Raw genomic sequence first — 27,553 nt, 5'->3', positions numbered from 1 at the left:
CCAGTGATTGATAATATTGGCAGCCACACGTACTGCAGCCCAACCAAATACAGGAGAGAAAGGAGTCAAATTGGAATAAATAAAATCTGATGATTCCAGCACAGGATAGGGAGGAATGCTTGACTTGAAGTAACAGAGAATTGGTGTAATACAGAAACATTTATTAAACTTTTTCTAACTCAAACTCAAAAGGCTGTCGCCAACTTTGCTGAGATGATTGAAAGCACCAATGTACAAGAAGATCATTAACTGTCTCAACGTCCCATAGTGCACACTTTTTAAACATACGGTCTGCCTGTTCAGGCACCAATACATTCATTTAATAATTGACTTCTCACCTATACATTAATACATAATAAATAAAATGAAATGTATTATACATGTCTTCATACAAACCCACATTCATAGGGACTACTGCTTATATGAATGAGTTTGGCACAGATTGGTTGCCACATACAGGCAAATGATTTGGACCTGCAATCTAGGCATAAGCTGTTAGGCAGTTTCAGAATGCCACTCAAGTATACATCTGGATTGTAGTATAGAATTTTAAAATGTATGATGTGTCAAAATGAAGTGTCACTTTTACATGTAGAACACATTAAGCTTCAATTGTTTCAAATAGCAGCTTAAAATTAATAATTTAACTCACCCAAGATTCTCCTATTATTTATATTCAAGTGAAGAGATTTTGAACAGAAATGGAACGAGGCATGCTTGTTGAACACATTTGTAAAGCAGCTACTGTGGTGGTCATAATGCCACAGAAAGCACTATTTCTTGGGTACTGATAATACTAAATAACACTGAAGAGTGATAAGGCATGAAGGCAGCTAAGAGTATGCTGCACACGGGCAGCCTCGGCACCCAATATACTGTGAGGAGGGCGGGGGGGGGGGGGAGAGAGAGAAAGAGTGGATAAGCAGAAACAAAAAAAAACTTCCTTTACACAGAAATGGTGTACAATGTAAAAAATATTTCCCTTTTTCATAAATAAACCCTTTGGAGTTTTGGCAATTTAAAAGAATAATGCACCCATGCCTCCAACCTCGGCCTGTTCTTTCACAAAGATCTCAAAGTATTGATAGATGATTGTAACAGCAAGGAGGATTCCAGTTCCAGAACCAATGGCTCCGAGAAAGTCTGCCAGGACGGAAAGTGCTCCGATACAAAGTCCACCAAATGCAGCTGCTGTTGGAATATACCTACGGGTAAATGAAAACATATTAATTAAATTCAACCACAAATAACAGTTATATATCTCAAAACAAAATGCTGCCTAATTATCAGGATTTGAATAATTCACTAGCATACATAGCATTTAATTAACATATCAAAGACGAATATACTTCAGAAGCATCTCATTGACTATCAGGGAGTCTGGTTAACTGAATTGGCTGGATGGTTGGTTCCTGAGAGACACCAACAGGGTGGGTTCAATTCCCGTACCGGCTGAGGTTATTCATGAGGGCCCCATCTTCTCAACCTTGCCCCTCGCCCGAGGTGTGGGTGATCCTCAGGTTAAATCACCACCAGTCAGCTCTCCCCCTCAAAGGGGAGAACAGCCGATGGTCATCAGGGACTATGGTGACCTAACCTTTATTTCATTGGCTGGAAAGCATTTTGCAGTGTCCTGAAGTTGTGAAAGGTGGTATATAAATGCAATTCTTTTACCTGATGACTGTCGGTCTAAACATTTTTAAGATTTAAGCAAAACAAAAAAAATTGCAATCTGAATATCGAAATCGGAAAATGCTGGAAATACTCAGGTAGCATCGCTGGACAGTGAAACAGAGTTAACGTTTCAGATCAATGGCCCATTGTCAGAAACGGTTAGTCAGTTCTGGTGAAGGGTCACACAGACTTACTGATTATGCACAGCTTGGAATAGTGGACTAAACAAAGAATCATTTCTTTCATTCTCAAAGAGTTGCAGATCCCAAATTAAATTGTATAAACTGAACACAGAATGCACCAAGCAATCACTGAGCTCTGGGTAATTTAGCCCAACAGCTAACATGGCTAAGACTTGTTAGCAACTTTTTCTTTGTGTCTGCATGTAGCACTGAGCTATTACCCAAAGCAAAATACCACTCAGGACAATCTTAGTACGAGGATCACACAAATACAGAAGATGAGTATTGCAGAAAAAACAAACAAACATGCTGTTAAAGCTTTTTGTCTTGTACTAATCAAGACAGAATCACAGGAATACCAAATCTCAAAGGGAATAATAATTCATGTTGCATAAATAAAAAGTACCGATTAGCTGGAAAGTTGGCTCCGACTGGTTGAGACATTGCCATGACGAATGCACCAGGGGGCTATTGTCCCCCATGCTTCTGTTTACTGTAACAAGATGCAACAACTGGATATATTCCTTTTGGCTGCAGAGGACAGGCTCCTGCGTATGAATATATGCAGCTTCTAGCAAACGAGGGTGAGCCACATTGGACCCGACAATTGTGAGATTCTTAGCACACTCAGGATTGTTCAGCAAATGCTGCCCAATCACGGAATCACAATCTTCTGAATGTTGCAAGTTCAGATTGGTTGAGTACAGTCAGTACTCTACCCATTGGAAACAGCTGAAAGGGACTTGCTGTTTGTCCAGTCATTGGAAACTAACAGCTGACCTGGCATCATACCAGAATGGAATTATATCTGCCACATTACTCACTTGTATAGTAGGGCAGAAGGTCTTTTTGGCTTGACGGCAGCATCCTGCTAGTGGAAAACATCACTCGCGTTACTACTGAATAGCAGCAGCATGAAAACAGCTAGCTCCACCTGTTGCTCAGATTTTCAAGATAAGATTACCCTTCCAGGGTAAAGCAAGGCAGACAGGGCACTTTTCAGGTCAGGAAGCAGTGGAGTTAGGCTCATTATTGATTATGATCTGCCCTGATCAGTAGAAGATAAAAACCTTTGACAGAATGTCTCTTTTTCAGCGATTACAGTGTAGATTGCTGTCCATTTAATCTTTCTAATAATTGTATCATTGGGCCTCTTTTCCCCTATACCCTCAGAGCCCGATGCAATATTTGCTTTTAAACTGTACACTTCATGGATGTTGGGTGGTGGGATTGCACCCAAAACATCCCTGAGGAATGGTGAATATGGATTGCAGGTCAATCTCAAGTCATCTAGTCCCATTCCCATATTCTCGCTCTGCCTGTGAATAGCAGCCATGATGTGGAGATGCCGGCGTTGGACTGGGGTGGGCACAGTAAGAAGTCTCACAACACCAGGTTAAAGTCCAACAGATTTATTTGGAATCATGAGTTTTTGGAGCACTGTCCCTTCACGAAGGACCAGTGGTCCGAAAGCTCGTGATTCCAAATAGCTTTTGTAATTCAAGAATGAGTTGCAATTAACTACAAAAGCTCGATTAGCATTTGAGAAATAGGTGTTAATGGTACTTAAATTGACAAGTGCTGGATGTCCAAATAACCTCTCCAAAAACAGGGGAAGATACAGTTATATAACTATTGCTGGGACTTCAGGGTTATTGCAATGCTGCATTGTAATGCTCAAGGGGCATTAATGAGCCAATAGATTTTGCATGCAAAAGTGGGTCCCTCCTCACAAATGCATGGTTTTCCAAGTTGTCATATGCAAAAGGTTTCTGTGCTCAGGGTGTAGAATAAAAAAAACTAACCTCAAGGACAGCTTCAGTCATGACAGAAGCTTCAACACTTCTCCCTGAAAATGCACGACCCTGACGAACAGGTTTAAATTTCAGCCTCTATCATTCAGTCATGACTTCACAAATTCAGAGGATTTCTACCCTGGTTACAGCATTTTGAACTTCGCAATTATGCAACGCAAGCCAAAAAGGTTAACACTGACCTATTGAGTTCGTGGACCATTGAGGTTTCTCTGTGGCCTCTCATGACCATCTGCTGTTCTTTAAGTTGTTTAGCAACCTGAAAAGAAAGATAAGCCCTGTAACAAATACCTGGTTTTCTCTATAAGGCAGGTATTGCACTTTGTAGTTCAAAGTACAGGTTGCCTACAAAAATACTGTTTAGTCATTATGTGCTTTTAGTCTGCTAAAGTAAACATGAAACCTTGAAATCTTGATCTCTTTTTTTCAGCTATTAAGTGGAACTTCGAATTTCTTTTGAGTTATCATTCTCCACAGAAGATTGTAATATAACTTTCATCACCCAGTGTAATTTCATTACACTGATCTGTTGGACACACTAGTTGATAGATAAAAGATTAAACTTCAAAAGAGCTGGCACAGTGGTTAGCACTGCTGCCTCACAGCGCCAGGGACCTGGGTTCGATTCCCGGCTTAGGTCACTGTCTGTGTGGAGTCTGCACGTTCTCCCCATGTCTGCGTAGGTTTCGTCTGGGTGCTCCGGTTTCCTCCCACAGTCCAAAGATGTGCTGGTTCAGTGCATTGGCCGTGCTAAATTCTCCCTCAGTGTACCCTAACAGGTGCCAGAGTGTGGTGACTACGGGAGTTTCACAATAACTTCATTCCAACTTGAGAACAGCTTCTTCCCTGCTGCCATCAGACTTTTGAATGGACCTACTTCGCAGTAAGTTGATCTTTCTCTACACCCTAGCTATAACTGTAACACTACATTCTGCACTCTCATTTCCTTCTCTATGAACGGTATGCTTTGTCTGTATAGTGCGCAAGAAACAATACTTTTCACTGTATGCTAATACATGTGACAATAATAAATCAAATCCAGTATTAATGTAAGCCTATTTGTGACCAATAAATAAACTAACTTTTAAACTTTAGAATTTGATAAATATTTGGGGAAAATAAACTGCAGAGATATGGGAAAAGATCAGGGGAGTGGAATTAACAAAGAACATGAAACTATCATTAATCTACAAAATCCTGACAAACACTGGTGGAGGCAAAAGTGAACAGTCCCAAAAGATGAGAAGGATTTGTAAATTCTAATGATAAAGTCGACAGAATACGGAGAAAAACTATACAATTTTAGCTCCTATTTTCATTACAAATTCATTTGGAAGCTCAAAGCCCATTTGCTCGGATCCTTCCAGAATCCTTAGTGCTTCCATTACAGATTCTTAATCTCCATTTGAGGCACAATACTCAGCACGGATGCCTCACAGCGTCAGGGACCCGAGTTCAATTCTGACCTCAGGTGATTATCTGTGGAGTTTGCACATTCTCCCTGTGTCTGCGTGGGTTTCCTCCGGGTACTCCGGTTTCCTTCCATTGTCCAGGGATGTGCACGTTAGGTGAATTGGCCATGTTCAATTGTCCTTTAGTGTCCCAAGGTGTGTAGGATATGGGGGATTAGCGGGGTAATTGTGTGGGGCTACGGGGATAGGGCAGGGGATGCGCCTGGGTAAAATGCTCTGTTAGACTTGTGCAGACTCGTTGGGGCAAATGGCCTCCTTCTGAACCATAGGGGTTCTATGACTTGAACAGGCAGATGGCTCCTCTATTTAACATCCCACACAAAGATGACACTTCAGATAATGCAGCATTCCCTCAATAATGTACCAGGGCATTAGCTTGTATTTTATTCAGGTTGTGCACTGACTTATTCCCATAACCTCTGACCCAGAGTGCCACCAACGAAGGCAAGTGGGCAACGTAATTCAACACTACTTACATCCTTAGCAGATGAACCAGAAACGTCAATCCAAGTCTTGGAGAAGAAAGCACATGATCCAAGCATGAAGATGATGTAAACAGTGACGTGGATGGGATCATCAAACACAGCACTGATGGACTCCGGAGGGGAAAGGTAATAGCAGAGCCCACCAACTGGGTATGAGCGAGCTGGCCCACCTCCGCTCACATCCTGGAAGTGACAGTCAAATAAATATAGTGAACAGCTTCAAAATTACAACAGCAGGGCGACGATAAAAGCAGATTCTTGTTCACCCAGAAACATATCACTTTTTAAGAATAAACAAGTTTGAGTTTTGTAAACTAGCTCGCAGTAATGAGGCCCGCGAGTGTTAATAGAATTGCTGTGCACGTGTTAGTGTATAAAATAGAGGATTAAGCAGAGTGAAGAGTAATGCTGGCAGCACAGCAGTTAGCACAGCTGCTTCACAGCGCCAGGGACCCGGGTTCGATTCCAGACTTGGGCAACTGTGTGGAGTTTGCACGTTACAAAGAACAAAGAACAATACAGCACAGAAACAGGCCCTTCGGCCCTCCAAGCCCGTGCCGCTCCCCTGTTCCAAACTAGACCATTCATTTGTATCCCTCCATTCCCACTCCGTTCATATGGCTATCTAGATAAGTCTTAAACGTTCACAGTGTGTCCGCCTCCACCACCTTGCCTGGCAGCGCATTCCAGGCCCCCACCACCCTCTGTGTAAAATGTGTCCTTCTGATATCTGTGTTAAACCTCCCCCCCTTCACCTTGAACCTATGACCCCTCGTGAACGTCACCACCGACCTGGGGAAAAGCTTCCCACCGTTCACCCTATCCATGCCCTTCATAATTTTATACACCTCTATTAAGTCTCCCCTCATCCTCCGTCTTTCCAGGGAGAACAACCCCAGTTTACCCAATCTCTCCTCATAACTAAGCCCCTCCATACCAGGCAACATCCTGGTAAACCTCCTCTGTACTCTCTCCAAAGCCTCCACGTCCTTCTGGTAGTGTGGCGACCAGAACTGGACGCAGTATTCCAAACGCGGCCGAACCAACGTTCTATACATCTGCAACATCAGACCCCAACTTTTATACTCTATGCCCCATCCTATAAAGGCAAGCATGCCATATGCCTTCTTCACCACCTTCTCCACCTGTGACGTCACCTTCAAGGATCTGTGGACTTGCACACCCAGGTCTCTCTGCGTATCTACACCCTTTATGGTTCTGCCACTTATCGTTCTCCCAGTGTCTGCGTGGGTTTCCTTCGGGTGCTCCGGTTTCCTCCCACAGTCCCAAGATGTGCAGCTTAGGTGGGTTGGCCATGCTAAATTGCCCCTTGGTGTCCTGAGATGTGTAGGTTAGGAGGATTACCGGGGTATTACAGAGATAGGGCCTGGGATTACAGTGGGGTTACAGGGATAGAACCTGGGTAAGATGCTCTGTCACAGAGTCGGTACAGAGTTGATGGGCCAAATGGCCTCCTCCTGCAATGCAGGGATTTTATTCTATGGGCAGATGTCCACAATTTTAAAGGAGTTGGAATATAGCAGGGTGGAGATGGTAGGAAGCGACTGATTATTTACCGATTGCTAAGACGTTTAGAGAAGCACAACATTAGAATTACTTACTGCAATTTTGCAATAAAAGCTGCAATAATCAATGAAACATTTGAATAACAAATCACTCATCATAGTGAGTGCAAAACTATAACCAGTAATAACTTTACCCCAAGATGCTTCACTGATTTAGCATTGCTAAAGCAGAATACTTTGCAACATCCTGGGGTTTTTAAAGGCACTTATATGAATGCAAGTTTGCTTTTTCTGCGACCCTTACCCTTACATTAAGCCAATCTTTTAATGTGAACAGCTTTTAAAGAGAAAAACAGTGGGGTGGTAGGGGGTGGGGAGCAAAGAATGATTTTATTTAGGAACTAATTATTTAAGTATATCTTTAAAAATATATTGATGTGTTTTTTTAAAATAGCTGTGTTGAAGATGAACTTAGAACTGTTAAGACTGCTAGTCGCAGCAATATTACAAACATTCATAACAAACGGGAGTAGTTTTATACTCACAGCCCACTGGCCCAGCAGGTTGACTAGGAAGTTGCCGCTGAATCGAACCGACAACATCTGGGAGATAACATACAAGTTGGATACAAGGGCAGACTGAAGGATGATGGGTATGTTTGATGTATAGAACAGTTTGATGGGATAGCTGCTGTATTGTCCACGGTAGCGGGCAGACTTGATGGGCAGATCCACACGAAATCCCTGTCAAAAGGAAATTTAGCAGCAATTTAAGCAGAGAATATGCTCCATCAACTCTCCATCATTCAGGGCACTTACTCCATTGTCTATGACAACCCATGTGACTTTCTGTACCATCAAATTAATGGTTACTCAGTAAGAGCACACTGCTGGGAATATATGGCAGCAAATGACACTCAGATGAAAACAACTGAAAGGCAATAACTCAGTGAATTATTCAAATCTTGATAATTAATAAAACTATACAAAGTGCAAGATAAAATGTTACGGTTTTAAGTTGAAAGTACACAATGTAATTTCATTAAAACATATGCAGCACCATCTGTTCAACCATGAAATAACACTAACAACTCAAGGATAAAAGTCATCACTATGTCAAGAGATGTCAGACATCCTTGCCAATAATGAACAAAGAACAATACAGCACAGGAAACAGGCCCTTCGGCCCTCCAAGCCTGTGCCGCTCCTTGGTCCAACGAGACCAATCGTTTGTATCCCTCCATTCCCAGGCTGCTCATGTGACTATCCAGGTAAGTCTTAAACGATGTCAGCGTGCCTGCCTCCACCACCCTACTTGGCAGCGCATTCCAGGCCCCCACCACCCTCTGTGTAAAAAACATCCCTCTAATATCTGAGTTATACTTCGCCCCTCTCACCTTGAGCCCGTGACCCCTCATGAACGTTACTTCTGATCTGGGAAAAAGCTTCCCACCGTTCACCCTATCTATCCCCTTCATAATCTTGTACACCTCTATTAGATCTCCCCTCATTCTCCATCTTTCCAGGGAGAACAACCCCAGTTTACCCAATCTCTCCTCATAGCTAAGACCCTCCATACCAGGCAACATCCTGGTAAACCTTCTCTGCACTCTCTCTAACGCCTCCACGTCCTTCTAGTAGTGCGGCGACCAGAACTGGACGCAGTACTCCAAATGTGGCCTAACCAGCGTTCTATACAGCTGCATCATCAAATGAAACTTATAAATACTGGGAATGCCATATTTAGCAAACATTAAATACATGCACAGTGAAGAGTAGTCCCAATTATCTATTAATCACAATACTTGCACCACAAGACCAATCCAGAAACTTTGCTCGCTAATTAGGATCCATTCTCCCTCATCATGCTAAGGTGATACGGGTGCACTATCTCAAGAATACAAAAAGTGCGACCCATCATCAACTCTGAGTGTGTTTACAGGTTAAGAATAAGATCAGAATGGCTAATTCATTCGGATAGACATCCCCACACTCATGCCTGCCATTCTGACCGTTCCCTCCCCCCCTCCTCTCACATCATTTTGCCATATCCTTGAATTTCTGAAAGCTTTCATTTCAAGTCAATAAATTTCAGGGTGGGAGGTCCAAGGTTAAAATCCACATCAAGAGATTTGGACAATAAACCACAAGTAGTCACAAAATTATCTAAATCAATCCAAACAGGAAGTCAAAAAAAATGAAACTATTACTTATGGTCACAGCTGAGCCAGCTAAATAAATGACATTCACAAGAACATTGCACTTTTGATATCGTAAATGTAACTTAACAGTAGTTTTACATTTTTTTAAGCAAATGCATAGTCAGATCTGATTTCCTTTGAACTTTATAACATAGATAAGTAGGGTTTGAAATTGACACCATCCTCTTCCAGACATAATCTTACCTGAAAGTAGATAACAACAGCAAACACGAATATAGTGGCAATGAGGTTCATGAGATTGGGCAGATTCTGTCGGTAGAAAGCTTCCCGCAAAGCTCGAACCTTGTCTTGTCGAGTTGCCAGCAGATGGAAGAGAGCAATCACTGCACCTTCGAATTCAGTGCCTGGACAAAGCCATAATGACGATAAGTCACATCTTTCATTTTTATCATGCTTTAAATCTATAAATATATAGATTTAATTTTCTCTTTAAAAATGTTATCCTAAGATAGGGACTCATCAGCAAAATGCGAGGCCATAGCTTACCCCTGCCTGTATTAATGGTGGTCGGGCTAAAGGCTTTCCACACGATGGTTTCACAGATGTTTGTGGCAATGAAGAGGGAAATACCAGACCCCAGGCCATAACCCTTCTGCAGCAGCTCATCAAGCAGGAGGACTATTAACCCAGCAACAAACAGCTATAAGATACACACAAAAACATGCTCATGAAACACAATGTCTTGACACCAATTCATAGGTTAATAACATTTTTTTGATCAGAAGGTTATTGTTTGATCCAACTTTCCCACCCAATCATCTCCTTTTCATAGAAAGATATCCTTGTGCAAATTAGCATTTATTTCAGATTCAATTTATTCAAATAAATTTGCAAAATTTACTACGGAACCAAAGATGGCATAGTGGTTAGCACTGCTGCCTCACAGCACCAGGGACCCGGGTTCGATTCCCGGCTTGGGTCACTGTCTGTGCGGAGTTTGCACATTCTCCCCGTGTCTGCGTGGGTTTCCTCTGGTTGCTCCAGTTTCCTCCCACAGTCCGAAAGACATGCCGGTTAGGTGAATTGGCCATGCTAAATTCTCCCTCAGTGTACCCGAACAGGTGCCGGAGTGTGGCGACTAGAGGATTTTCACAGTAACTTCATTGCAGTGTTAATGTAGGCCTACTTTTGACCAATAAATAAAACAAAAGGAAGAGGAGAGTAAAAGATGAATTTGAGCATTCACGTACTGGTCATCGCCAATTTCAATACAACATTATAGAAAGTTCTGGAACATTTATACAGGTGAGAACAATATACAGGTGAGAACAATATACAGGTGGTCTTACAAGGACATACAGTAAAATCTGAAAATCTATATTGTTTGACAAGTTACTTGGAGCATTTGGGAGATATTTCTGTCTCACCTTGCATTACGATGAAATATTCAAATTAAATTTATTTTGGTTTCCCATTTTCACGCCCACGCTTAAGCACAATAAATTAGACAGTTCAAGTTTTTCCATAAATGTGTTACAGCGCTTAGACACAAAGCAAAAAATCTAATCTTAAAGCACCATTTTGAGAAGATAAATCCGATGTCAATCGTGTTGGCATTTTGTTCCCCACTAGGAAGGCACCAGTCGGAAAACTGCATCTTTCTCAATTAACACTCGACTTTTGTTTAAAAGGATTCTCCCCTCTGCATCTTTGACATAAGATATTGTGAAATTACAATTACAAATTCAGCAAATAGGGAAAAGAAAGTAGCCAAGATAAACACCTTGTGTTTAATCATACAAAACAATGCATAATAAAGTAGTAATAAGATATGGGCCAAACGCGGGCAATTGGGACTAGCTTAAGGGTTAAAAAAGGGATGGACAAGTTGGGCCAAAGGGCCTGTTTCCATGCTGTAAACCTCTTTGACTCTAAGTCAGGAATGAAGATTCAGATTGGTTAAAATGGTGCCCAGTAGAATCGGTAACAAATACCTTTGTGTTTTTACTCATTATTTTCACTAAACAAACAGGTTGGTGCTGGTGTGAAACATTTTCATAGTGGTGCATTTCTTACTGCTTGCTGCAGATAGGAAGGCAGTGTTTTAAATCCGATTACAGGCTGCACTGACAATTAGCTTTCATCTACCTATCTCCGTTTTACAAATGCCGCCTGGCAGATTTATAACGTTTGTCATCTTTGAATTCCAGCTTCAACATACTAACACATGACTAACTGCGTTGGCATTGACTAGCCTTCCGTTTCTGTGCCCACGAGGTAGGAAGACAGGACAGTGAAAGCCAGAGCTGTGTGCGAGCGAGAAGCAGGAAAAGGGGGCGTATGACAGATGGCAGGTTCATAATACCATTGAGTACCAGACGGAGTATAGAACATTCAGAGCAGGGGTACAAAAGAAAATCAAAGGCAAAGAGAGATTACAAAAAGAGATTTCAAGTAAATAAAAGATGGAATTCAGTAGTCTTCTATAATCATATAAATGATAAAAAGGTAATTACGGGGGTAGAACCATAAGACCATAAGACATAGGAGCGGAAGTAAGGCCATTCGGCCCATCGAGTCCACTCCACCATTCAATCATGGTTGATTTCAACTCCATTTACCCGCTCTCTCCCCATAGCCCTTAATTCCTCGAGAAATCAAGAATTTATCAATTTCTGTCTTGAAGACGCTCAACGTCTCGGCCTCCACAGCCCTCTGTGGCAATGAATTCCACAGACCCACCACTCTCTGGCTGAAGAAATTTCTCCTCATCTCTGTTCTAAAGTGACTCCCTTTTATTCTAAGGCTGTGCCCCCGCGTCCTAGTCTCCCCTGTTAATGGAAACAACTTCCCTACGTCCATCCTATCTAAGCCGTTCATTATCTTGTAAGTTTCTATCAGATCTCCCCTCAACCTCCTAAACTCCAATGAATATAATCCCACGATCCTCAGACGTTCATCGTATGTCAGGCCTACCATTCCTGGGATCATCCGTGTGAATCTCCGCTGGACCCGCTCCAGTGCCAGTATGTCCTTCCTGAGGTGTGGGGCCCAAAATTGCTCACAGTACTCCAAATGGGGCCTAACCAGTGCTTTATAAAGCCTCAGAAGTACATCCCTGCTTTTGTATTCCAAGCCTCTTGAGATAAATGACAACATTACATTTGCTTTCTTAATTACGGACTCAACCTGCAAGTTTACCTTTAGAGAATCCTGGACTAGGACTCCCAAGTCCCTTTGCACTTTAGCATTATGAATTTTGTCACCGTTTAGAAAATAGTCCATGCCTCTATTCTTTTTTCCAAAGTGTACGACCTCGCACTTGCCCACGTTGAATTTCATCAGCCACTTCTTGGACCACTCTCCTAAACTGTCTAAATCTTTCTGCAGCCTCCCCACCTCCTCAATACTACCTGCCCCTCCACCTATCTTTGTATCATCGGCAAACTTGGCCAGAATGCTCCCAGTCCTGTCATCTAGATCGTTAATATATAAAGAGAACAGCTGTGGCCCCAACACTGAACCCTGCGGGACACCACTTGTCACCGGTTGCCATTCTGAGAAAGAACCTTTTATCCCAACTCTCTGCCTTCTGTCTGACAGCCAATCGTCAATCCATGTTAGTACCTTGCCTCGAATACCATGGGCCCTTATTTTACTCAGCAGTCTCCCATGAGGCAACCAATTAGGAACCAATAGGGGAATCATTCATAAAGGCGGAGGGCATAGCCAAGATTATAACTGGCTACTTGGCATCAGTTTTTTTGTGAAGAAATGCTGCACAAGTCATAGTGATCGAGGAGATATTTGAGATATTGGATGGGTATCAGAAAGGCTGGCTGTAATTAAAGTTGATAAGTATCAGAACTGGATGAGATGCATCTGAAGATGTTGAAAGTAGTAAAGGTAGAAGTTGAAGAAATGCTGGCCATAATTTTCAAATCCTGCTTAGATACAGGGGTGGTGCCAGAGGACAGGAGAGTTACAAATGTCACACCCTTACGGACGTACGAACTAGGAGCAGAGGTAGGCCATGCAGCCCCTTGAACTGGCTCTGCCGCCATTCAATAAGATTATGGCTGGTGTGATGGTTACCTCAACCCCAAATTCCCATCTATCCTAGATACAAAGATTGGAGGTGTAGTGGACAGTGAGGAAGGTTTTCAAAGCTTGCAGAGGGATTTGGACCAACTAGAAAAATGGGTTGAAAAATGGCAAATGGAGTTTAACGCGGACAAGTGTGAGATATTGCACATTGGAAGGACAAACCAAAGAAGAACGTACAGGGTAAATGGTAGGACTCTGAAGAGTGCAGTTGAACAGAGGGATCTGGGAATACAGGTACAGAATTCCCTAAAAGTGACGTCACAGGTGGATAGGGTCGTAAAGAGTACCTTTGGTACATTGGCCTTTATAAATCGGAGTATCGAGTATAAAAGTTGGAGTCTTATGGTAAGGTTATACAAGGCATTGGTGAGGCCGAATTTGGAGTATTGCGTACAGTTTTGGTCACCTAGTTACAGGAAGGATGTAAATAAGATTGAAAGAGTGCAGAGAAGGTTCACAAGGATGTTGCCGGGACTCGAGAAGCTGAGTTACAGAGAGAGATTGAATCGGTTGGGACTTTATTCCCTGGAGCGTAGAAGATTGAGGGGAGATTTGATAGAGGTGTATAAGATTTTGATGGGTATAGATAGAGTGAATGCAAGCAGGCTTTTTCCGCTGAGGCTAGGGGAGAAAAAAACCAGAGGGCATGGGTTAAGGGTGAAAGGAGAAAAGTTTAAAGGGAATATTAGGGGGGGCTTCTTCACGCAGAGAGTGGTGGGAGTGTGGAATGAGCTGCCGGATAAAGTGGTAAATGTGGGGTCACTTTTAACATTTAAGAAAAACTTGGACGGGTTCATGGATGAGAGGGGTGTGGAGGGATTTGGTCCAAGTGGTCAGTGGGACTAGGCAAAAAATGGTTCGGCACAGACAAGGAGGGCCAAAAGGCCTGTTTCTGAGCTGTAATTTTCTATGGTTCTAACCTTTCACCCTCTACAGCGTAAAGGTAAGCCCAACAACTGCTGGGCAGTGAGTTTAATCTCAGAGGTGGGGAAACTTTTAGAAAGAATAATTCAGGATAAAATTAAGTCACCTGGACAAATGCGGGTTTATTAAGGAAAGGCAGCATGACTGGTTAAGAGCAAATCACATTTAACTAACTTGCTGGTGTTTGGACAGGGGAGCAGAGGTGGTTGACGAGGGAACTGCAGTTGCTGTGGTATTCCAATGTTGACTTCCAGAAAGCGTTTACGTTACAGCCCATGGAATAGGAGGTGGCAGTGGCAGCACAGACATGGAGTTGGCTGGTTGTCAGGAAAAAAAAGTGGTGAATGGCTACATTTCAAGACAGGAGGATGGTCGACAGTGGGGTTTCCTAGGGGTCAGCACAAAGATCATTGCTTTTCAAGATATACATTAATGCCCGAGATTTAGGTGTGCAGGACAACTGCAAAATTTGCAGATGACAAACCTCGGGAAGTATTGCTAACTGTAAGGATTTGGTAGACAGGCTAGTGGAACGGATGGACATGGGGGAGATGAATTTAAGGCGGAGAAGTGTGAAGTGATATGTCTTAGTAGGAAGAATGGAGGGAGGCAACATACAATGGTACAATTCGAAAGGGAACACAGGAATAGAGGGAACCGAGGATATACATGCGCTATCGTTGAAGGTGACAGGGCACATTGAGAAAATGGATCCTGGGCTTTATAAATAGTACAAGTACAAAAGCAAAGAAGTTATGAACCTTGATTAAACATTGGTTAGGCTTCAACTGGAGTTGAAGTTCAATTGTGGGCACTAACCTTTAAGGAGCACTATGGTGCCAGCTGATATTACGACTGTCCCAGAGCAGAAACCTGGCTCAACAGATCATAACTTTCATTTTTTGTTTAGAGACATGAATGAATGGACTCTCAGGACTGCTAATTAACTTTTAACCAAAGAATAAAACATTAAACATGAAAAGATTAACTATAGTACACTACTCCTTCACCCCATCTATAATCATGACACGTGTACACAGATTCATAAGGATCCCACAAGTAATAAAAGGTGTCTCATAATCTCATGTTCTAATGTTCACAGTCCATGTAAACTAATGTAACTACACCAACTGTGGTTAGACACACCGTACTCTGAAACCAAATGCCAGATGCATCCAACATAACTTCTGTGGATTTTCATCAAATCCCCCCAGATACTTATCACAATGTGAGCCAACTGACCTCACGAACGGACTGCTACACAAGTCCAAACTCCACTCTTGAAAGGAAAAAACACCTTAGAATCTTCTCTCAAACAATACTTTCTCTTGGGTGTCTTCACTAAGGATACACTTACAGGATTTCAATCTCTCCTTTCAGGATTCCTCTGCCTTGAATTGCAATGTTCATTCAGGCTTCCAAACTATCTCTCAGGTACCCAGCCATGCCAACTGAATACTACTGCTTCACAGGCCGTATTAAGATATCAAACATTCGATTTACTTTGAATGTCTGGCTTCTCACTTTAAATCTGATTCTTGCAGCTGTCTCTAACTCAGAGCATTTTCTCTGCTTTTTACTTTAACTTCACCTAACAGAACACTGTTCATCTTCTTATTCTTTATTCCTTCAAACTTCCTGAGACATTATTTTTGTTCCAACTCCGTGGTTTCTGGACTTCTGTTTGGAAGTCTTCTTTTCCCCTAGATGTCTGGTCCAGTCCCTTCTCCTGGTCCAGCTTAAAACTAAACTCAAAAGTTATTTCTACGCTAGGGTGATCCCTGGTTGCTAAGCAACAACTTAAGTTTTGATTTAACTCCTGTTTACTTTCACACCGTAAACCCTTTAACTGCAATACAGGCATAGCTTTAAGTGACCAAAACCCTCAGACGTACAGGCATCTTTGTTTAACATGAAGCTAACTGAAACTTTAACTGTTTCTAATACAGAAGCACAAAATTAAACTTAAAGCTATGCCTTATTTCTAATACCCACAAATATAAATATAGATTTGGAACTACCTGTTTCTGAGAGGAGGACGTGAAGGAATTTTAGGGGGTATGGAAAAGAATCACAAGAATGGTTCCAGGGACGGGATGGGGCAGCATGGTGGCACAGTGGTTAGCACTGCTGCCTCACAGCACAAGAGACCCGGGTTCAATTCCTGCTTGGGTCACTGTCTGTGTGAAGTTTGCACATTCTCCCCATGTCTGCGTGGGTTCTCCTCCGGGTGCTCCGGTTTCCTTCCACAGTCCAAAGGCGTGCTGGTTAGGTGCACTGACCATGCTAAATTCTCCCTCAGTGTGACTGAACAGGCGTCGGAGTGTGGCGACTAGAGGATTTTCACAGTAACTTCACTGCAGCGTTAATGTAAGCCTTACTTGTGGCTAATAAATAAACATTAGGCATAAGGGATTTCAGTTATGTGGATACATTGGAGAAGCTGGGGTTATTCGCCTTAGCAAAGAGATGGTCGAGAGAAAATAAGAGGTGTCCAAAATTATGAGGGTTTTGGACAGTAGATATAGAAAAAAAAATGTTCCCATTGGTGGACATTTTTTAAATGCAGTAAACGATCGGGTGTGCTGGAGGCAGACCAAAATCTGTGCTTCCAAATGGTATTGGAAAAGCACCTGAACTCAAAATATTTACAGCACAATGGGGAAAAGGTGGGACAGCAGGACTAGGTGAGCTGTTGCAGAAAGCTAGGAAATGATGAGACAAATAGACTCCCTTCTGTGCTATATCCATTCTGTGATATAGTTTAGATGCAAATGTGTGATTGCTGTGACATATGAAAAGGCTTTGGAGTCTGAAGTTGCCCCACTGTTATAATAGCTAGTGGCGGTAGAGTAGCAGAAGGGTAGAATAAGCATTAGGTTTGTGGTCTCACAGTAGGTGGAATCTCAGATGCATCAAGCAGCTCACTGTCTGTGTCACTTTCTGTTAGCTAATAACAGCTCCAGGTAAATCAGACAGATCAGCAAACAAAAAAAACTGAGGTTAGTTGGGATGAGGCATGCAGTTAGTTCCCTCAGCCTAGGTCAATGATCCACATCGAGGTTTACAGCATGGAAACAGGCCATTCGGTCCAACTTTTCCACGCCACCCAGTTTTTAACCACTAAACTAATCCCAATTGCCCGCATTTGGCCCATACCCCTCTCTACCCATCGTACCCATGTAACTGTCCAAATGCTTTTTAAAAAGCCAACATTGTACCCACCTCTACTACTGCCTCTGGCAGCTCGTTCCAGACACTCACCACATTGTTGAAAGAAACCAAAATGTATCTATTATAGGGGGACAAGCTTTTTAAAAATTCTTTCATGGAATGTGGACATTTTTTGCTCTTGAACTGAGTAGTATCCGAAGCAATTTCACTGTTAAGAGTCAACCACATGGCTGTGGGTTTGACGACCAGGTAAGGTTCATTAGTGAACCAGATGGATTGTGACAATCGAAGAAAGTCTCATTAACGGTGACTATGAAAATAGCTTTTATTTTTAATTTAATTGAAATTTCACCAGCTGCCATTGTGGGATTTTAACCCATGTCCCCCAGGGCATTGGATTACTAGCCCAGTGAGTGACATTACCATTATGCCACCGTTTTCCTGATCACAACAGTTGGAGTAACAAACACGACACACACATTCCCCTCCCTCACAAATAGGTAATAAAGTTTATGAGTCCACACTACTGCTGGCTATCTTGTCCACTAACAATGTACCAAATACTGGGCACACCATAACATGATTTTCCTGTCAATGGGTGATGCTCCCCAATAGCTGTGCAACTTCATAACAGTATGCATACATCTCTTTAACCTGTGCTTAATGCTCCCTCCACTCACGTTGTCTGTATCTTCAAGACCTGGTTGGCTGTAGAAATTCACATTCTAATCAGTATTCTGTAACTTGATTTTGTGTCTCTGTGCCCTGTTTGAGAGCAGATTTCCACTCCATCTGACGAAGGAGCAGCGCTCCGAAAGCTAGTGACGTTTGCTACCAAATAAACCTGTTGGACTTTAACCTGGTGTTGTTAAGACTCCTTACCCAACTCCATAACAGACACTGATTCAGGAATTTGATGCGCAGCCTGAAGCACTGACCTGTATAATGATGAGTAGACAAATCCCAGCCCCCATCTCTGCTGGATCGCCATACATGCCAGTCATTACGTACACTATAGCCTGACCAATGGTGATAATCATCCCAAACACTGCAGAGAAAGTACAAATATTCAAAATCAACTCCTCCAAAGCTACGCTCCAACACCCAATATAAAACAAAATCATTACTTAAGTGAGAGAGATGGGAACCTAGTTTAGTAAAACCAAACTTTATATTGGCACTTTAAATACTTTTGACAATTTTTCTAAACCAATTATGTGCGGGAGATTTTACTTTGATTCTTTTGAAAACTCAACATTTTGAAGTTTAAAAAAAAAGATATCCTAAATATCAAGCACAGGGATCTCAAATGCCAATTGTGCTTCACTTGAAATTATTCCCGGAAACTCAAACATACAACACTAAGTTCTGTGTCAAAACAGCTTGTATACTGCTAGAAATCAGGTCAAAAGATGGAATAGAAATTGAACGCGAGCCCAAGGAGATATTAGCAGAGATGACTAAAAGCTAGGTCAGTGTCATTTAAGAGGGGGAGGTGGTGGGGGAAGGGGTATAGGAAAGTAAATCCAAAGGTTAGGAGCAAGGCAGCTGAGGGCATGGCTGCCAAGGGTGGGTGGGATGAAAGCAACTCCCAAGAAGCCAGGCAGATGAAAGGAAAGTCTGAGGGGTGTGGTAGAGCTAAAGGAGGTTGCAGAGATAGGGAGGCCTTGAAGAGATGAAGGTCGATGATTTTAAATCTAATGCGTGGGTGGCCCAGCAATGGAGGTTGGAGAGCATTGAAATCCATCATGCTGAAGGTGACAAAGACATGGATTATGGCTACAGTAGCAGGCAGACTGAGAAGGGGCAAAGTCATGCCATGTTATGGAGGTGAAAGCTGGGACTCTTCTGTGATGGAAAAGAGATGGGATTGGAATCTCAACTCAGGATCAAATAGGATGCCAAGCTTGAAGCCAGTCTGGTTCAGCCCAAGATGAAAATAAAGATCCAATTCCTTAAAGGCAATCTGAGGAGAATTCTGAGCACTTACGTTTTTGTGCTCCATTGAAGAGCGCTCGATCTTTCGGAGTGTCACCAACTTCGATGATTTTTGCTCCAGCAAGCAGCTGCATAATTAGACCAGAGGTTACAATTGGAGAGATACCCAGTTCCATTAAGGTACCTGCAAATACCACCAGTTCAGTGAGAAATATCAGAGTGAAAAACAGCTCTTACATTAACACAAACTAATTTTGTTGAAGCAATTCATCACAAGAATTAGAAGCACGAGTTAGGCCCTTCAGCCCCTCGAGTCTGCACCATTGTACGATAAGTTCATGACTGATCTGAATGTGGACTCAACTCTCCCCTATTGACGTCCCCACCACCCCCTCCCCCCTAACCACCACCATGATAACCCTCAAACTCCCTTGTCGCTCAAAAATGTATCAATCTGCAGCATGACCAATTAATTATAAATAAATTCAGAGATACAAACATTGAATAATCCAATTCTAGCCATTCACAACACAAGGCCTCCACTAAACTGGTCCTCCATTTGCAAATTCTGATGCAGTTTCACTTAACCCGAACAAATTAATCAATCACACTTTTATTCGGATTGTGTTCACCCAAAGGTGTTTTTGTGAATAATAGTGACTGTATTTCAGAAGGGTATGTGATATCCTTTGGTATATTTGATACAATAAGGGCCTACACAAAACACTTTCTTTCTTTTAACAGAGTACCTCAATAAAAGGAGTGTTTAATTTTATTTCAGAGCCAATACTTGGCACTACATAAAGGAAAGCACAGGGCAGGATCTGCAAACTTTCAAAGAACAGAGAAAAATACAACACAGGAACAGGCGCTTCGGCCCTCCAAGCCTGCGCCGATCATGATGCCTGCCTAAACTAAAACCATATGCACTTACGGAGTCCGTATCCTTCTATTCGTGTATTTATTTAGTTGCCCCTTAAATGCCACTATCGTACCTGCTCCCATCACCTCCCCGGGCAGTGCGTTCCAGACATTCGCCACCCTCTGTGTAAAAAACCTGCCTCGCACATCTCCTCTAAACTTTTCCCCACGCACCTTAAACCTTTGTCCCCTAATACTTGACTTTTCTACCCTAGGAAAGAACGTCCGACTATCCCTGGGGTATTTCCTCGACCGGAATTTAAATAGTTTGTTATAAGCTATGCTTTAAACCAATTATACTAAAACCTACCTCTATTTGATGCTAATATAACCCTCATCCAGTAGAATGGATCAGCAGAGTCTGATGACATGATGCCAAACAATGGTATCTATAAGAAACAATGAGATGTCAGAAGGTTTCAAACATCACTTGTAATTGAAGCTACTTAAATTTCTACAAAGATTGCACCCACCTGGCAGCATACAAGGAAAATGAAGAGTGTGATAGCCGTCCATAATACTTTTTCTCTGAATTGGATCTATGGAATAAAAATATATACTCAAAAATAAATTATCTCGATGAGTAAAACAGACAGTTCTCCATAAATGCTCATTCTGTGCTTTCACATAATATTCAAACTGGGCGGGGAAAATAAGATGACAGCCGGCAGTGGAGAAAATAGAATCCCTACAGCACAGGAGGCCATTCGACCCATCGAGCCTGCACCGACAACAATCCCACCCAGGCCCTATCCCTGTGACCCCGTGTATTTACCCTGCACATCCTCCTGACACGAAGGGGCAATTTAGCGTGGCCAATCCAGCTAATGTGGACGTCTTTGGAGGAAACCGGAACACCTGGAGGAAACCCACGCAGACACGGGGAGAACGTCCAAACCCCACACAGTCACCCAAGGCTGGAATTGAACCCAGGTCCCCGAGCAGAGTTTTCCAGAATTCTTCTCATTGGCAGTATGGTAAAAGGCTCCAGGATTTTAGTACTAGTCACAGTTCAAATTCCTATGGATATACATGCAATTATTGGTACAGGTATCTGTAAATTAGGCCAGGAAGACAGTAGCAGCAACAACAAATATTCTGATTTGCATTAGAAACAGGTCAGTAGCTGAGAATATTAATATGAGCGATTAGGAATGATCACGCAGTTTTTGAATCTCTCAAGTTGTGTGTGTTGACAATCAAATAGTTGTCACAAAACAGGATTTTAAATTCAATACCTTATTTCAAAAAAGGAATATATGTGGCTAAATGAATGTGTTTCTAAAACTAGTTCAGCTAGCAGAGGATGAAACATCATTAGAATAATGTAAAAATACAGATTTAGTTTTCAGTTACATATAAATTGCTAAACATTTGTTCCAAATTTCATTACACCCAAATTTGCATTATTATGTAAACTGCTATTTTGCTGCACTGTTGTGGTTACCAAGTATAAATTATGGCTCTAAAACATCACAATAAATGCAAAGTTATAAGTGACTCACTAATCCTCTTAAGAAAAGGCTTGCTTACTGCCAACAGGTTGTTTTTACATTGCAAATCATGTGCACATACCAATCTCCTCTCTCCAGCAGAGAAAAGATAATCAGTTTTAACTTTATTTTTAAATGAGCATGTTCTCCACATCTGAAGTCCACTGTAAACTTAAAACGTTGCCTTTAAAGTGCTTGCATAGAATTAGTGGTTTTCATTACAGGACCTTCTGTTTAAAAGAAAGATTGGGGGTCACCTGCATAGCAGACACTGCACACCGTCACTCATGACCCACCAGAGCAGAGGATGCTTTTTGTGCTTGCGTTTTTGAGCTGGGTTGACTTTTCCAGCAAAACGTACCATTGCCAAGTCAAAAACCCGAGGCACCTAACTTCCAAAACGAGCACTGTTACTTTCCCAAACTACAGGCCGGCTCACTTATTCTCTCCAAAGCCTTGTGCAAGATGAGACGCCTCTGGGTGAATCCAAAAAGCAAAAGTACCAGTTCTTTCCGTCACAAAGGTGATTTAATGCTCGCGTGCACTCCAGCATCCCATTTGCTGCTCCTTACTACCTCAAACCGATTGGCAAGTGTTTGTGAAACTTGTGTTCAAAGGCTCGGAGACGCAGTAGAAAGAGAGAGGCGAGAACAAACAAACAATGGGTCACAACCAGTCCAGGGGAAAAAAAACATTCCTTGAAGATGATGGTTCATACTGAGGAAGCACCAGCATAGATCAGGTGAAACCAGATTGGAACACGCAATAAAGGGCAACCAATTCCTGTGGGTGAGAACTGGAATTAAAATTAACTTTACCTTTCTTTCTGGCTTCTGGATTTCAGGTAGAACAGCACAAAATGGCTTGATGACTTCTAAAAATTTAACTGCAACAAACAAGAATAATAATTTTAATTTAAAAAAAACCCGATTCACACAGGCTTTGCTAGCTTCTAAACAATGCTGTATTTGAGAAAAGTTTGCATCAAAACTTTCACTTGCTCAGCCACTGTTCTGTCATAGAAATCATAGAAACCCTACAGTGCAGAAGGAGGCCATTCGGCCCATCGAGTCTGCACCGACCACAATCCCACCCAGGCCCTATTCCCCTATCCCCACATATTTACCCACTAATCCCTCTAACCTACGCATCCCAGGACTCCAAGGGGCAATTTTTAACCTGGCCAATCAACCTAACCCGCACATCTTTGGACTGTGGGAGGAAACCCACGCAGACACGAGGAGAATGTGCAAACTCCACACAGACAGTGACCCGAGCCGGGAATCGAACCCGGGACCCTGGAGCTGTGAAGCAGCAGTGCTAACCACTGTGCTACCGTGCCGCCCTAGAAACCCTACAGTGCAGAAGGAGGCCATTCGGCCCATCGAGTCTGCACCGACCACAATCCCACCCAGGCCCTATTTTCCCCCCTGTCAATAGATCAAGGGGGAAATCTGGGCAACAACAGATGAAAGAAATGCCAAGGATAGTACCAGCTATTCAGATCTTTATGCTTAAAATGTACCAGAATGAACTGCTGAAAAAATCCCTTTTTTTAAAAAAGTTGGGAATAATTACTGTAGCTGCAGAAAATGTCTGAATGACTGATGGATTCTGTCCCTCTATGTAACTCAGATTGTGCATTAAGAAAATTTTGCACTGAATATCAGGGGAGAGTATGGGCTGTACAAGATATCTCCACTGACAGGAGTTATTCCTGTGCTCAAAAGAGAGGTATTAAACCCTACTCCTCAGATCAATATTGTCAGTGACACAACATTTAAAGGAATACCATCCATCAAAGTTGCAAAGAATGCATCTTACATTACTGTTTTAAAAATAAGCGCAAAGTACTAATGGTTATAATGCGTGCAGTCCTTGAGTAAGCTACTCCTTAGCACTGGGCCCTCAATCAAAATTAAAACAAAACTCTGGAAATTTCTGACAGGTCAGAGCGCGATGGCAGTCATGATGTGGAGATGCTGGCGTTGGACTGGGGTAAACACAGTAAGAGTTTTAACAACGCCAGGTTAAAGTCCAACAGGTTTATTTGGTAGCAAATGCCATTGATACTTTTATGGCATTAGCTACCAAATAAAACTGTTGGACTTTAACCTGGTGTTGTTAAAACTCTTACCGACGTCGGAGAGCCTCAGTGGAGAAAGAAATAGAATTCATGTTTCAGATCAATGATGACCCAGAATCTGCAGTATTTTCTTTTTCTAAAATTCAATGACGACTTGAGTAAGACCAGGTTAATTGCATTTTTTATTACCCTGCAGATCTGACAAATTGCTCCATATTACAATTAATAGATATAAAAGAGGCTTTGACTGCATTTTTACAAAGTGCTTACTTTGCTTTTTTTAAAAATTCATTCGTGGGACGTGGGCATCGCTGGCTGGCCAGCATTTAATGCCCATTTCTAGTTTCCCTCGAGGCGGTGGTGAGCTGCCTTCTTGAATCGCTACAGTCCACGCGCTGTGGGTTGACCCACAATGCCATTAGGGAGGGAATTCCAGGATTTTGGCCCAGCGACTGTGAAGGAATGGCGATATATTTCCAAGTCAGGATGGTAAGTGGCTTGGAGGGGAGCTTGCCGGTGGTGTTCCCATGTATCTGCTGCCCTTGTTCTTCTAGTGGTTGTTAGCTTGGAAGGTGCTGTCGAAAGATCTTTGGTGAATTGCTGCGGTGCGTCTTGTAGACAGTAGCAACAGTGTGTACTGAGTGTCAGTGGTGGAGGGAGTGGATGTCTGTAGATTTGGTGCCAATCAAGCGGGCTGCTTTGTCCTGGATGGTGTCGAGCTTCTTGAGTCTTGTTGGAGCTGCCCCCATCCAGGCAAGTGGGGAGTATTCCATCACACTCCTGACTTATGCCTTGTAGATGGTGGATCGGCTTTGGGAAATCAGGAAGTGAGTTACTCACCGCAGTATTCCTAGCCTCTGACCTACTCTTGTAGCCAGTGTGTTTGTGTGGTGAGTCCAGTTGAGTTTCCGATCAAAGGTAACTCCATGAAGGACTCCTGCAGTGGGGGATTCAGTGATGGATACACCATTGAATGTCAAGGGATGGTGGTTAGTGTGTCTCTTATTGGTGATGGTCATTGTCTGGCATGTGTGTGGCACGAATGTTACTTGCCACTTGTCAGTCCAAGCCTGGATATTGTCCCAATCTTGTTGCATTTGAACATGGACTGCTTCAGTAACTGAGGAGTCACGAATGGTGAACATTTTGATTTGATTTATTATTGTCACATGTATTAACATAGTGAAAAGTATTGTTTCTTGCGTGCTATACAGACAAAGCATATCGTTCATCGAGATGGAAAGTAGAGAGTGCAGAATGTAGTGTTACAGTCATAGCTAGGGTGTAGAGAACGATCAACTTAATGCAAGGCAAGCCCATTCAAAAGTCTAACAGCAGCAGGGAAGAAGCTGTTCTTGAGTCGGTTGGTACGTGACCGTAGATTTTTGTAGCTTTTTCCCGATGGGAGAAGGTGGGAGAGAGAATGTCCGGGGTGCGTGAGGTCCTTAATTATGCTGGCTGCTTTGCCGAGACAGCAGGAAGTGTAGACAGAGTCAATGGATGGAAGACTAGTTTGCGTGATGGATTGGGTTACATTCATGACCTTTTGTAGTTCCTTGCGGTCTTGGGCATAGCAGGAGCCATACCAAGCTGTGATACAACCAGAAAGAATGCTTTCTGCGGTGCATTTGTAAAAGTTGGAGAGAGTCGTAGCTGACATGTCAAATTTCCTTAGTCTTCTGAGAAAGTAGAGGCGTTGGTGGGCTTTCTTAACTATAGTGTCGACATGGGGGGGACCAGGACAGGTTGTTGGTGATCTGGACACCTAAAAACTTGAAGCTCTCGGCCCTTTCTAATTCGTCCCTGTTGATATAGACAAGGGCATGTTCTCCTTTACACTTCCTGAAGTCGATGACAATCTCCTTTGTTGTGTTGACATTGAGGGAGAGATTATTATTGCCGCACCAGTTCATCAGATTCTCTATCTTATTCCTGTACTCTGTCTCATCATTGTTTGAGATCCGACCCACTACAGTGGTGTTGTCAGCAAACTTGAAAATTGAATTGGAGGGGAACTTGGCCACACAGTCATAGGCGTATAAGGAGTATAGTAGAGGGCTGAGAACACAGCCTTGTGGGGCACCGGTGTTGAGGATGATCGTGGAGGAGGTGTTGTTGCCTACCCTTACTGACTGCGATCTGTGTTAGGAAGTTGAGGATCCAGTCGCAGAGGGAGGTGCTGAGACCCAGGCCACGGAGTTTGGAGATGAGTTTCGTGCAATCATCGGCGAACATCCCAACTTCTGACCTTATGACGGAGGGAAGGTCATTGGTGAAGCAGCTGAAGATTGTTGGGCCTAGGACACTACCCTGAAGGACTCCTGTAGCTGTCCTGGAGCTGAGATGACTGACCCTCCACAACCATCTTCCTATGTACCAGGTATGACTCCAACCAGCGGAGAATTTGCCCCCAGATACCCATTGATTCCAGATTTGCTCGGGCTCCTTGACGCCACACTTGGTTGAATGCGGCCTTGGTGTCAAGGGTTGTCACACTCACCTCACCAAAAGGAATTAACTGGTAATAAAACATACTGATGGTTTGATACATCCTAAAAATGTGAATGACACTCCTTAATTTTGTCACATTTGTGAACACAATATCACAACTCAACCAGGTAGGAAGGAGAACAAGTTTTAAGTAGACCCTTCATCATAATCTCAAACATTAACTGCTACACTCTAAATCACTAATAAAAGACTGCAAATTATTCACACAGTATGCAAGTTTTGTCCCATTAGTACAGGTTGAAATGTGAACTGTTTCTCTGGGCAGAGGCTGCCCGGCTTGCTGAGTGTTTGCAGCATTAGACTCCAGATTAGAGCCAGCCTGGAGAAGGAATCAGATTGACAAAACCCACAGCGAGACACCCGCCCGGGCCCCCGCCCCGCCCCACTCCCCCCCGGGCCCCCGCCCCACACCCCCCCGGGCCGGGTTGATACTCACTCCCCATGGCTGCTTTCCTACTCCAGCCGGATGCTCCGGGACTCGGGCGGTGTCGCTCCTGGAGGAAAGCTGAGAGACCGAGGGAGCAGAGCCCGCCGCCGCTCTCCGGCTGTTTCCGGACCCGGGCTGTTTCTCGGGGTCGGGGCCGGGGTCGGTGTGTATCTGGAGGCACGGGACAGGGGTGTTACTCGGGGCCGGGGTGTATCTGGAGGCCCGGGACAGGGGTGTTACTCGGGGCCGGGGTGTATCTGGAGGCCCGAGGCGGGGGCGTTACTCCGGGGCCGGGGTGTATCTGGAGGCCCGGGGCGGGGGTGTTACTCGGGGCCGGGGTGTATCTGGAGGCCCGGGACAGGGGTGTTACTCGGGGCCGGGGTGTATCTGGAGGCCCGAGGCGGGGGCGTTACTCCGGGGCCGGGGTGTATCTGGAGGCCCGGGGCGGGGGTGTTACTCGGGGCCGGGGTGTATCTGGAGGGGCCCGGGGTGGGGGTGTTACTCGGGGCCGGGGTGTATCTGGAGGGGCCCGGGGCGGGGGTGTTACTCGGGGCCGGGGTGTATCTGGAGGCCCGGGGCGGGGGTGTTCCCGGTGTCCGGGTGAATTCGGCTCCTCTGGAAAGCCGCACCGACCCGGCGCCTGACGTCCTTCCGCTTT

The 27,553-nt window shown here is 43.5% G+C and overlaps 1 protein-coding gene across 2 annotated transcripts; it reads right to left on the bottom strand.

Annotated features, from left to right (window-relative positions):
* Positions 1–140: 140 nt before the first annotated feature.
* On the bottom strand, positions 141–27,553 carry LOC144508078 (protein transport protein Sec61 subunit alpha). 2 transcript variants are annotated; one of them, XM_078235936.1, is made up of 12 exons: positions 26,905–27,553; positions 22,690–22,757; positions 20,852–20,917; positions 20,689–20,767; positions 19,510–19,641; positions 18,458–18,567; positions 9,861–10,014; positions 9,558–9,718; positions 7,699–7,896; positions 5,619–5,810; positions 3,853–3,929; positions 141–1,205 (listed from the first exon to the last, which is right to left on the bottom strand). In XM_078235936.1, the coding sequence occupies exons 1-12, from the start codon at positions 26,909–26,911 to the stop codon at positions 1,019–1,021; spliced, it is 1,431 nt and encodes a 476-aa protein (XP_078092062.1). In that variant the 5' UTR covers positions 26,912–27,553; the 3' UTR covers positions 141–1,018. The 2 variants fall into 2 exon arrangements, with proteins under 2 accessions (XP_078092062.1, XP_078092063.1); XM_078235937.1 differs by lacking the exon at positions 22,690–22,757 and having other exon boundaries at positions 26,905–27,509.

Source organism: Mustelus asterias, chromosome 19 (assembly GCF_964213995.1).
Source record: "Mustelus asterias chromosome 19, sMusAst1.hap1.1, whole genome shotgun sequence".
NCBI classification, from domain to species: Eukaryota; Metazoa; Chordata; class Chondrichthyes; order Carcharhiniformes; family Triakidae; genus Mustelus; species Mustelus asterias.
The sequence above is the reverse complement of the archived record's forward strand: the minus strand, read 5'-3'. Positions and strand labels throughout refer to the sequence as shown.